The sequence below is a fragment of the Dasypus novemcinctus genome, chromosome 27 (genome assembly GCF_030445035.2).
Source record: "Dasypus novemcinctus isolate mDasNov1 chromosome 27, mDasNov1.1.hap2, whole genome shotgun sequence".
NCBI lineage: Eukaryota > Metazoa > Chordata > Mammalia > Cingulata > Dasypodidae > Dasypus > Dasypus novemcinctus.
The window spans coordinates 18,010,166-18,022,804 of NC_080699.1; the positions used below are offsets into that span (position 1 = coordinate 18,010,166).

General features: G+C 42.1%; 1 protein-coding gene across 6 annotated transcripts in view; it reads left to right on the plus strand.

Moving 5' to 3' along the window:
* The window catches only part of DIXDC1 (DIX domain containing 1), an 89,435-nt gene that overhangs the window by 32,334 nt on the left and 44,462 nt on the right, over positions 1-12,639 (plus strand). For all 6 annotated transcript variants that reach the window (XR_011647620.1, XM_058289079.2, XM_058289080.1 and 3 more), the window contains one exon: positions 9,724-9,853. Coding sequence is in view for 5 of the 6 variants with exons in the window: in XM_058289079.2 (XP_058145062.1) it covers positions 9,724-9,853 (130 nt within the window). In the remaining variant the exon portion in view is untranslated. The remainder of the gene's footprint in view (positions 1-9,723; positions 9,854-12,639) is intronic.

The following is a 12,639-nucleotide window of genomic DNA, read 5'->3' on the forward strand; positions in this document are numbered from 1 at the left end:
CTGGATGCAATCCTCCTGCTTTCAGTTGTAGGCACTCTTGGCTCCATGGTGTGGTGGTTGACATTCTTCAACTCCATGTTAGCTGAGAGGGGTAAGTCCAATAAACTAGAGTGTAGGAGCTGACGTCTGTTGAGGCTCAGGGCCTGGCTATCATATGGTCGGTCCAGAGATTCAGATCCCCTAGATATATCTTAAACTCCAGCACCAACTACAATTCTGGTAAAGTAACAGGAAAGGCTTGTGAAAAGAGATCACATCTGAGTCCAGCTCTTTCACATAGAAACACCAGCTCCAAAGAAGGGCCAACTGACATGGCAGTGAACTCCATCTGCCATGACCATAGAACCTGTGGGTTTCTTTAGCCCTCAGAAGAACCTATACCTGGGGTTGTATCTACTTTATCTGTCTCTGAGACTCTGCTCAGGTGTGCATAAGGGCAACCCTTCTGATAACCTCCAGACTCTTTTTTAGCGACTCACAGCCATATAAACTCATTTGTCCTTTCCATTTCCCCCTTGATTTAGGTCAAAAAGCATTTTTAACTCCTGTTATTATATGTAGACAGGGATATTCTGCTGGTCCAAATTGAACCTCTTATTCAAGGACATTTTGTAGTTACATCATCAGCTGGTACTTGGTAGTGATCCCTCAGCACCAGGGAGGCTCATCCCCGGGAGTCATGTCCCACGCTGGGGGGAAGGCAGTGCATTTACACGCTGAGTTTGGCTTCAAGACTGGCCACATTTGAGTAATACAGAGGCTCTCAGGAGGGAACTCTTAGGCATACTGCCGCTCTAGGCCTTTTTCTTATTTCAGGTGTATAGGCTCATAAGCATAGTCATTAGTATCAGGGGCTCACTGTTGGACCCTCATTTCTTCCTGGTCCTTGCTGTTGCACCCGGGGGACTGCCGCTGCTCCCCTAGGGACCACGACAGAGCCTCCCCGGCCAGGAACCCAGCACCCCCCCAGCTCTTGTTTTTAATTGTTTCCACTATGAATATATCCAAACATTTCCATGCACCCCAGACACATGCCCTGTACAACTCCCTGTCAACCATATGTCCCCTGTCAATAACATCCCATACCAGTATTCCTCCGCTGCCATTGTTGAACCACTCTGTGATCCGAAACTTCCTGAAAAGTGAAGCCCAATATAATGCCAGGTTCCCTTAATAGTAAAATGGAATATAGGGATGAGTTTAAAGGTTAGATATAGAATACATATTAATTTGGAGAAATTCTACATCCTATCTTTTTCTTTTCTTTTTTCTAATTATTAAGCTTATCTTCCCAAAAGTTTTAGATCACAGTAATTCATATATACAATATACAGTACTCCCACATATCCAATATAAAACCTTTTCCCTTCCACAGCAATAATCTTTTTAACATATTCATACCATATTTACTGAAACTGATGTACAGATATTGAGACAATAGCTTTCAAACAAGGTAACATTTGTGTTTACATTGTGGTTTATACTTTGGGCTATACAATTTTCTAAATTTTTAGTTATCCTATGTTTTACATTATGATTTACATTATTAGTCTGTCAGCCCCTATATGTTTTTGGTGTAATATTACATGTTTTATATCCATCCTTGTGTACTCTTGTGAAACACTTCTATTGCCCTCACAGTTATGTTGGTTCCATCTATTCAATATCTATTTCCCTCTCCCCTTAGGGCCCACAGTGACAGTCAGTCTTCATTTCTTGAAGAGCCATGTTCAGAGATACTTGCAACAGTGTTGAAGGCTTGACATGCTCAACTGCCCTAATGCCCTGGGAGCCACCATTTCTCTTGAGAGATACAGTTCCCTCTATTTGATGGCATTAGTCCTCCCCAGGTTGTGGATCTACCTTCACTCTCATTATATGGGTCTCTACCCAACGATATAACCCACTCTGGCAAAATGAGCATTCACATATTCCCTAGGAATCTGTCCTACATCAGATTATCCCCTTTAAGTATCTTAAACAGGTAACTTTCCTAATTATATTTTGAAAAGGTTTTCTCAGCATTATACTCTCAACGAACACCTGACAATCTCCTGTGTTCATATGTTGCCCCACCCTCCCCCATTTCTTGGGCAATATTACCCATCTGCCCATCTCTAGCCCCCTCAAGCCCACAAAGCCCCACCCAAAGGTAACCCTATACCCCCATTTTATTCCTTCCTTGTACACATACTTACCTCCAGCTTATCATAGATTTCACCCAGGTAGATGTCAGCTTATATCCTTCCTCTTCCCCCCTATTTCCTGTAAGCCTATCATCCAGTCTCTAGCTCTCTGAGGCAGCTTGGCTTACTTATTTCATATCATTGAGGTCATGTAGTATTTGTCCTTCAGTGCCTGGGTTGCTTCACTCAACATAAGGGTCTCAAGATTCATCCATGTTATCACGTGTGTTTGTAGTGTATTTTTTCTTAAAGTATTCCATTGTATGTATATACCACATTTTATTTATCCATTCATCTGTTGATGGGCATTTGGGTTGATTCCAACTTTTGGCGATAGTGAACAATGCTGCTATGAACATTGGTGTGCATATATCAGTTTGTATCCTTGTTTTCAGTTCTGCTGGGTATATACCCAGCAGTGAAATTGCTGGGTCATATGGCAAATCTATGGTTAGTTTTTTGAGAAACCGCCAAACTGTCCTCCAGAATGGTTGGATCCTTCTGCATTCCCACCAGCAGTGGATGAGTGTTCCCATTACAGACACTCTTTTAACCAAGTGATTAAAGTTAACATCCCCAGTAATGAGACATTTTGCTACCATGTGCCTTTTGATATGGTGCACTGAGATATTTTTGCCAAGAATGCATAACCTGAGTTCAGTCACGAGGAAACATCAGATAAACCCAAATTGTGGAACACTGTACAAAATAACTGGCCATTACTCTTCAAAATCTTCAAAGCACCAAGGTCATGAAAGACAAAGAGAAACTGTAGAGTTGTCCTAGATTGGAGGAGACTAAAGAGATATGACAACTAAATGGAGGGGAATGGATGTGGCTCAAGCAGTTGAGTGGCTGCCTCACACATGGGAGGTCCTGGGTTAGTTCCAGGTGCCTCCTAAAAAAAAAACACCAAGCAAGCAAATGAAAAACCAGCTCAGGGGAGCTGATGTGGCCCAGTGGTTGAGCGCCAGTCTCCCACATACGAGGTTCCAGGTTCAATCCCTGGCCCTGGTACCTAAAACAACCCAACAGCAACAACAACAAAAAACACTAAATGGAGTGTGAGATCTTGGATTGGATTCTGGACCAGAAACATAACATTAGTGGAACAACTGGCAAAGTTTGAATAAGATTTGTAAATTAGTTAATAATAGGATGTCAGTGTATATTGCTAGTTTTGATTATTGTACTATCGTCATATAAGATGTAAACATTTTGGGAAGCTGAGTATTCGGTACAGGGGAATTCTGTGTGCCATTTTTGCCAGTATTTGCAAATCTGAATTATTTCAAAATGAATGAAAAGTTAATATATTAAGAGAAATACTTAGGGGTTTTGACTGACTGTTCAGTGTTGATCTAGTGGTCCGAAAAAAAAATGTCATCTGGCGGTCAGAAAAAAAAAAGAAAAAAATATTTTGAATGAGGAGCTACACTTCTTTACACCTAGAGTATTAGGTTTGGGTCTAGTTGTCAGGGTTTCAGAGAAATTTAGACTGGAATGGCAATAATACTTGAAACCATTTTATGTAAGGAATGGTTAACCTTGGTTCTCATCTCTGAGCCTCTCAGAAATTCTGATTGGTCTTCAGAGATTCTGATGGATTACACTTTAGTTTGCTAAAGGCTGCCAATGCAATATACCAGAAGTGGGTCAGCTTTTACAATAGGGATTTATTAGGTTAAAAGCTTACAGTTCCAAGGCTGGGGAAAATGCCCAAATCAAGGCATCAGACAAAGCTCTCTCCCTGAAGGTTGGTTGCTGGCGATCCTGGCCTCCGGCCACGTGGCAGGGCACAATGATGGTTCCGCTGGTCTCTGCCGGCTCCTCCAGGCCCACTTTGTCCCTGAGCTCAGCTGTGGGTGGTCAGGCACATGGTGGGATCTGCTCCCCTCTCCCCTCTCCTCCGGCTGTTGCTTCAGCTTCAGGCTACTCCGTCTGGGGTTTTTCTCTCTCCCGGGCTCGTCAACATCTGGAGTCTTCTCTCTGCATCTGCAGTGCTTATTCCTCTGTTTATGAAGGACTCTAGTATGAGGATTAAGACCCACATTGGCCTGTTCCCTATTGGAGCAGTGAAATCAAATGGTCCTTAACTCATCTAATATAATCAAGGGGTCACAATAGGTTTAATTTAAGAACATCTATTTCTGGGGTCCGCATATAAAAGATTCAAATCAGCACAGATTATAAAGGGTTGAGGTCCACTGAGTTACAGGAACTGAAACGTTTAGCTAGAAGACATGCCATCTCCACAAGAATCATTTGAAGGAGCTTGGGAATGTAAAGTTTTCTGAGTTCTAACCACAGGAGAGAATTTGGTGGTTCGGGGTGAGGTCTGCACATCTGTATTTTTGAAAAACTTTTCTTGTGATCTAAATGTGCAGCCAGATATGGAACTAGTGGGCTGGGTCAGTGTGTATCAGACTTTAAAGCGTATATGAGTCGCCAGGGGATCTCGTTAAAATGCAAGTTCTGATTCAGTAGCTCTGGGATGGAGTCAGAGAATCGACCAGTCTTCCATTTGAGGCCAATGCTGCTGGTCCCGGGGCAGCAAAGGCAGAGATAAGCCACTTAGTGTGGGTAACTGTGCGATGTACATGGGACTCAAGCGAGCACTGAATGTGGTGGAGGGAATGGGTCAGACGAAGGTCCCTTCCAGTCCTGAGGGTTTCAGTGAGATCATTTCAGCGTTGGAGCTGCATTTATTTAGGTGACAGAGTGGGAGAGGGAAAGAGCATTGACTTAAGAGTTCAGGGCATGTCAGTTGGCCCTACTTTGGAGTTTGTGTTCCTGAGTGTGATGGAGTTGGACTCAGATATGACCTTTCTACACATGCCTCTTCTGTTACTTTTACTGGACCTGAATCTCTGGACTGTCCATGTGACAGCCAGGCCCTGGGCCTCAGCAGACTTGTGGCTCCTACTCTCTGGTTTCTTAGACTTACCCTGGTCAGCTGACAGGGAGGTGAAGAGGGTCAACCACCACACCAGGGAGCCAAGAGTGCCTACAACTGCAAGCAGGAGAATTGCATCCATCATCCATGTGGAATCTAAACCCCTCTTGATGTAGAGTGGGACTGGACATAACCATCCCAGGGTTCACAGGATGGAGAAATAGAGTATGGATTAGAGTGAACTTACTGGTGTTCTGTTGGGGAACTATTGTGATTAGTAAGGGAAGAAATTGTAGTAGTGATGTGGTGAGGGTGGCCACGGTGGCTGCTGATGGTAGGGAGAGGGAAGAAAAGATATGGTGTGGGGGCATTTTCAGGATTTGGAGTTGTCCTGGGTGGTGCTGCAGGGATGGATGCTGGACATTGTGTGTCCTGTTGTGGCCCACTGGCTGGACTGGGGGAGAGTGTGGACTGCAATGTAGACCACTGTCCATGTGCTGCAGCGGTGCTCCAGAATGTATTCACCAGGTGCTGTGGATGTGCCACGATGATGGAAGAGGTTGTTGATGTGGGAGGGGTGGGGTGGGTGGGGTGGGGGGTATATGGGGACCTCATATTTTTTTAATGTAACATTTAAAAGAAAATAAATGACCTTGAACAAAGTATTTCAGCTTTTTTGTCTCCATTTCCATTCAGCAAAGTAGATACAATAAAATCTCCCTGGCAGATTAGTATTAGAGAAAATGTATTAAAGGTCTTAGCATAGCTCTTGACAGTGGATATTCAGAAAAGTGGGGACTATTATCGTTTACACTGTTATAGAGTCCTCTTTTGTTGGAAGACCAGGTCTGTGATTAATGTGCACAAAAAGTACTGTTAGGAACCTCCAATCATTTGTGCGTCAGAGATGACTTACAAGGGAAGGCTGCAGTTACTTAGGTAGAAATTATCTTGACCTAATGAAAAATACTTGTTCTTGTCTGCCCCGTGTAATTAACTTTTGCAATCATCTTAAATCTTGACCTGATGAAATGGGACAAAAGATTCATTTAAACAAATCACGCTGAGTCTAGGCCTCTGAACTGTTGTCCCTGCAAAGAGCAAGTTCCAGAGCTCAGTACCTTTGAACTCCCTGTTCTCTTTGCCTCTGTCCCCTCCTTTAGGAAACCCCATGACGCCTCAGGTTGGACTATGCTTTAACTCCCTGTGCACCTTTTTCTTTTTTTTTTTTTAATGTTACATTAAAAAAAATATGAGGTCCCCACACATCCCCCCACACTCTGTGCACCTTTTTCAAATACTGGTCTGTACCAGCCAGCTGGCTTCCCCTTCTCTGCCCCTCTTCTCTTTTTTTCCCCTCCAAACTTCTTAAAGACGTGGGGCTCTTTGTAGCACCATAGGTTAATACAGTGCCTCTACTCCTGTAGTGCCAGGCACATTATTGTCTAACTGGTTGTATGACACAGAAAGTCCTCAGAGAGATCAGAGTCTTAAGTGTAGGGGAGGGTTTAAAGGACTTCCTGGAAAAGATGATGCTTGAGCTGAGACTTAAGAAGAGAGGGGCAAGCAGGGGGAGGTCGACTGAATAAAAAGTGGGGTGCATTTGGAAAGCTGCATACAGCTGGGAAGAAGTGAAGCCTGGGGATTTATGGGGGATTGTGAGTGAAGCTGGAGAGGCACAGAATAGAGTATGACAACTCGAATGGCAGCTAAGGAGATTGGATTTTTTTTCATTTAAAAATTTATCAGAGTATATCATTTGTATGTGAACATACATCAACGATGAACGCATAGTAAAAGTTGTGAACTTACAAAGCGAACACGCATAACATCATACAGGGCTCCCATACCTCATCCCATCACCAGTACCTTATACTGTTGTGAAACATTTGTAACAAATTTTGAAAGAGCATTATCAGAGTAATCCTACTGACTATAGTCCATATCTTAACATTTGGTGTATTTTCTCCCAACCCACCCTATTATATTTTTTGTTCATAAACCATACAATTTATCTAAAGTGTACAGTCAATGGCATTTGATATAATCACAGAGTAGTGCATTCATCACTTCAATCAATATTAGGGCATTTTCATTACAAGGAGATTGGATTTTATCTTGAGGATAACGGTAGGTCAGTGAAGGATTTTAAGCTTGACTGTGTGGTGGGTGGATTGGAGGATGTTGTTAGATAAAGGGAGATTGGTTAGGAGTTTTATACATAAGCCGGGTAATCAGATCCCAGCTGTTACTCTTTGTACCTGTTCCCCAACTGCTACCACAAATACCACAAAATAGCTTGGCTTAAACAATGGGAATTTATTGGCTCATGGTTTTGAGGCTGTCGGCAAGGCTGCTTTCTCCCTGAAGGCTCTGACATTCGGGGGCTGGCTGCGGCTCATCCTCGGGTCCTTGGCTTTTCCATCCCGTGGCAGTGAACAGGGCACTGTTTCTTCTGGGTTGCTTTGACTTCTAGCTAGTTTCTTCTCCACGTGGCTTTCTCTCCATCAAGCCACCAGTAATAGGATTTTGGTTCAACCTCATTCACTGGGGTCGCAGCTTAACTAAAAATGACATCTTGAAAAGGCCCTGTTTACGATGGGTTCACACCCACAGACATGGACTAAGGTTAAGCACACGTTCCCCCCCTCCCGCGGGGAGCTCACTGAGTTTACCCTACCCGCAGTGCCTTTTCCGGCCTGAACGCCTCTGCCTGCGTGGTTTCCGCAGGAGACAGACACCCTTCACCTGTCCTGCCTCAGACAGCGCTTTGGCTATGCAGTGGGAACACTCCTTGGACCTTACATACCTCAGCCAGTATCTGGGATCAGGTGTCTGGCCAATGCATAGCAGAAGGCGCAGGTACTTTTTGTCTTATAAAATGAGTTGGATAGCGAGAGGCCCTTTGTAAATGCCTGGACAACATTTACTAGATTTCAGTACCAAGTCTGCTATGTCCTAACTAAGGGGACACTGGAGAAATTATGTAACCTCTCTGAGCCTCATCCATAAAATGGAGGTAATACCTGCCCTTTAGTGCTTTTGTGAGAATTAGATGATGATGATGATGAAGACAATAGTGACCATTTAGTAAGCGTCAGCAGCATGTCAAGCCCTGTGCCAGGTACATTTGTTAACGTGTTAAAACATGTAGGTAATAAGTTAAATCCCTTCCCTCCACCTCCTGCTGACCATTGCACTTCCTGCAGTTTGCCTGTAGCTGACAGATTAGTGCTCGTACTGTCTTCCATCTTTATTCTCACAAATCGATAGAGAGAAATAATGAAGATTTCATTTAAGCTCAGGAAGCTGCCAATGAGTAATTACTATTATCGTTTCTTCAGGAAGCACTTGGGGCTTAGAAATCATCTATACTTTAGCCAAATTATCGTTTCTTTAGGAAGTACTCAGGACTTAGAAATCTACTGTACTTTGGTGTACAAATACACCAAATATAAGATATGGACTATAGTTGGTAGTAATACTTTGACAGTGCTCATTCATAATTTGTTACAATGCTGTTTACCTAGTTGTTAAAGCAAATTAAGTTTACTACAGTTATCCCTTGAACTTAATTTTTGGGTTCTGGGTTTTGGACTTCTACAGGAATGAGACAGTTACTGCCTAGATGATGACTTTCTTCATGTGTTTTTTGTTTTTTTTTTTTCAATTTTTTTTTTTTTAGGAGGTACTGGGGGATTGAACCCAGGACCTTGTACATGGGAAGCGGGTGCTCAACCACTTGAACATCCACTCACCATGTGTTGTTTTGATATTTAGTGCTCATCTTCTGACCAAATAGTCAGAATAAATATCTGAATTCAAGCTCTGTTTAATGGATAAAATGGAATATATCAGGTTGTCCGAGGGTTGGCAGGAGTTATATGGGCCTACCTGGGCCTGGCAGACTTCTGATCTAAATGGGCCCTAGATTTGTCTGAAAAGAAATGAAAGTCCCCAGTAATGCTGTTTACCATAGCCTTTCTTTTTCCTTCTTTTTGTAAGTTTTAGGTAACTCAGATCCTCTTTAACCATATAAAGCACAGATTAAACCTAACTCTATAGCAATCCCAGGATTATAGGCTCAGGAGAATGAATCTTTGGGTGACTCTTAGATGATTTCACTTAAGTCGCCTTTTTGCCATGGGAGAGAGAGTCCTGAGCTTGGTTGACTGTTTATTCCTGGTCTCCAAGGTCAGTTCTTATGATTATCATAGCACATTGTGCACATGGTGCATGAGTGATTGTTCCCAAGAAGCAGGGTGGGTCACCAGCAGCAGTGATTATTCCTGAAAACTTGCTGTGGTTCTGGCCCAGCCCTCATCCCTAGAACTAGAGGAAAACTCCAGGAAAGAAAGAGTCATCATCATTAAAACAGTCATCTGCTTATCTGTTTCTACAATGCCACCCAAGTCAGAAGTTAGTTTACCCCAGAGATTGGTTGAAAACTAGAGAATTTTGGCATTTGCCCCAACATCTGACCATGCTACTATCTTGTTTCTTTGTTTAAAGCCTCCTTCTTCTTCCTCAGATATAGACTGCCCACCATAGTTCAATCTCAAAATGCTGCCTTAGAGGGTCCAGGGTAGGGGATTATATTGATATGCAACCTTTCCCTTATTTCTATCTTTCATTTTCCAGCAACAGCTGCAGGCGTATGTGGCCTGGGTGAATGCACAGCTGAAGAAGAGGCCGGCAGTGAAGCCTGTGCAAGATCTGCGACACGATCTCCGGGATGGGGTGGTGCTGGCATATCTCATCGAGATTGTCGGTCAGTTGGCCCTGATGCCAGCCTAGCCCAGAACATGGCCTTCTTTATCTTCCAAATGCCCTTCTGAGCAGAAAGAGGAGAGCCAGTTGCTTCTTTAAAAATATATAGAAATTGAGGTAGAGAAGACTTAAATACTTGCCCAAGGTCAATCCATCTATTTATTAATCAATAAATACTGTGTGCCAGGCACTGTATTTGCTTTGGGATATGATGATGAGCACAGACCATGCTCTCAAGAATCTCCCAAACTAGTTAGGAAGACTGGAAAGTGAAGTCAATATTCGTTAACAATATAGATGGGAGTGCATAGGAGGGATACCCAACCCAGTCTTTGGGGTCCTGGGATGGCTTGCCAGGAGAATTGATGTCTAAATCGAAGCCAGAAGTAATAGCCAGGCAAAAAGAGAGTGTATGACCAGTGAAAGGACCCCTCCATGCTACTCACTCCCACAAAGCTCCACGAAAGGGCTTTTGCTCTTGGAACCTTAGAGTTGTCTTTCCTCTGAGATGAGGCCTTAACCTTTCTTCCACATCATTTCTCCATAGCTCTGTCCTAACTTGTCTCACCAAATGGTAATTATTTGTGTACTTATCTCCTGTCTAGATTGAGCTCTTAAAAAGCAAGCACAGGATCATTGTTTTTCTCAGTCCACAACCCCTAACCAAGGGCCTAGCACATGATAAATACTCAAACCTTTATTTTTATAGTAGTCAGCTGATTGGCTTAGAGCCTTTGAGAGGTATGGATGTGGAAGAAGCCAGGTTTGCCATAGGCAGCTTCTCCATGAATAGCTCATTGGGAGAGCTCATGGGTTTACCAGTGTATCATTTATAGTGGTAATAGTAATAGCAGCTACCATTTATTGAAAGCTTTCTCTCTCATTTGATTTAATTCTATATAATCATCACATCCTTGGGAGAAAAATATTATCCCCATTTACAGAAAACTGAAGCTTAACAATGTATTTATATAAATGAGTGAATGAATGAATAAATAAATTCATTGAGCACTTAGTATCTGTCAAGCATTTTGCTAGCATGCTATTTTATAATGTTGGTATGACATGAGAACTACTATTTTACTATTTTGTGAGGTTTAGAGAGGCTAAGCAACTTTCTAAGGTCACATAACTAAACAAAGGTATACATAACTAAGCTAAGCAAAGCAAACTTAAAAAACCTAGATCTGCTTTAATTCCATAGCCTATTTTAAATATTTATGTTTTATTTATTTACTTGAATAGAATATACTTGGACTGGTAGAAAATTTAGTGGATTCAAAGGGATAAAAAGTCAAAAGCTTTTTTCCTTATGGTAATAGGTGGTGGTGATGGTAGCATAACATTGTGAATGTAATTAGTACCACTGAACTGTATACTAGAAAAAGGGTTAAAATGGGAAATTTTATGTTGTATATATGTTGCCACAATTTTTAAAAAAATCAACTGTAAAAGTACAATGTGGAAAATTTTAAAAATTACTGATAATCCTACCATCTAGAGATAACCAATTTTATGCCTTTTTCATATAGATATATAAGATTATCTTATATATACAACCTTATATCTTCTTTTTCTCACTTATTATATCAAGAACATTTTCCTGTGTCATTAAAAATCTTGTAAATAAAAAAACAAAAACAAAACTAAAAGCCTTTTTTCTACCGCTGTCTCCCCTCCAGTTATCCATTCTCCTTCCTGGAGGCAACTATTTTTTTTGCATTTCTTTCCAGAGATATTCTATGCCTATACAAGCAATTATGAAAATTATGTATTCTTAACCTCCCAAATCCCAAACTCTTAAACTCTACATTCTATTGTGTCTTTGCTTATATAGAAAAACTCCTCTAAAGATTTCACCTACTTACTGAACTACTTCCTTATTTTCAATTCTTTCCTTTTTTTTTAAAGATTTGTTTTTTATTTATTTCTCTCCCCTTCCCCTCCCCCCCCCCCCCCCGCAGTTGTCTGCTCTCTGTGCCCATTTGCTGTGTGTTCTTCTGTGACCCACTTCTATCTTTATCAGAGGCACCCGGAATCTGTGTTTCTTTTTGTTGCGTCATCTTGTTGTGTCAGCTCTCCATGTGTGCAGTGCCATTCTTGGGCAGAATGCACTTTCTTTCACGCTGGGCGGCTCTCCTTACGGGGCGCACTCCTTGTGCGTGGGTCTCCCCTATGCGAGGGGGACACCCCTGTGTGGCAGGGCACTCCTTGCACACATCAGTCCCAATCAGAACATCTGATTTCCTTTCCCCATCAATTGCCTTATTCTCCAGGTTACTTCATCTTAATCACAAAGCCACTCACCTAGTTGTTAACTAGTTGTTAACAACTTAGAAGTTGTCTTTAATATTTCTCTTTGCCTTATATATCATAAGCATCCTTCACATATGCTGTTGGCTTCATCAAAATATATCCAATATCTGATTTCTCACAAGTCAGCCTCCCCCACTTTAGCATATTATCTCTTGCCTTGACTATGTTCAGTATCCTTATAACTCATCTCCCTGTTTCCTCTCTGCATAGTCTGTGTCCATACAGAGTGGACTTCTTAAAATATAAATCAGGTATGGCTCAAGCAGTGAGCACCTGCTTCTCACATGGAAGGTCCTGGGTTCGGTTCCTGGTACCTCCTAAAAAACAAACAACAAAAACAAAGGGTCAGGGATGGGGGTGGTGAAGAAGGGGCTGGCCTTCTAGTGATTCAAAATGGCACTCACCATGGGCTCAGACAATTTATGAGCCTTGAACAAAATGTGGATCTAAATACCAGAAGCACCCTCCTTT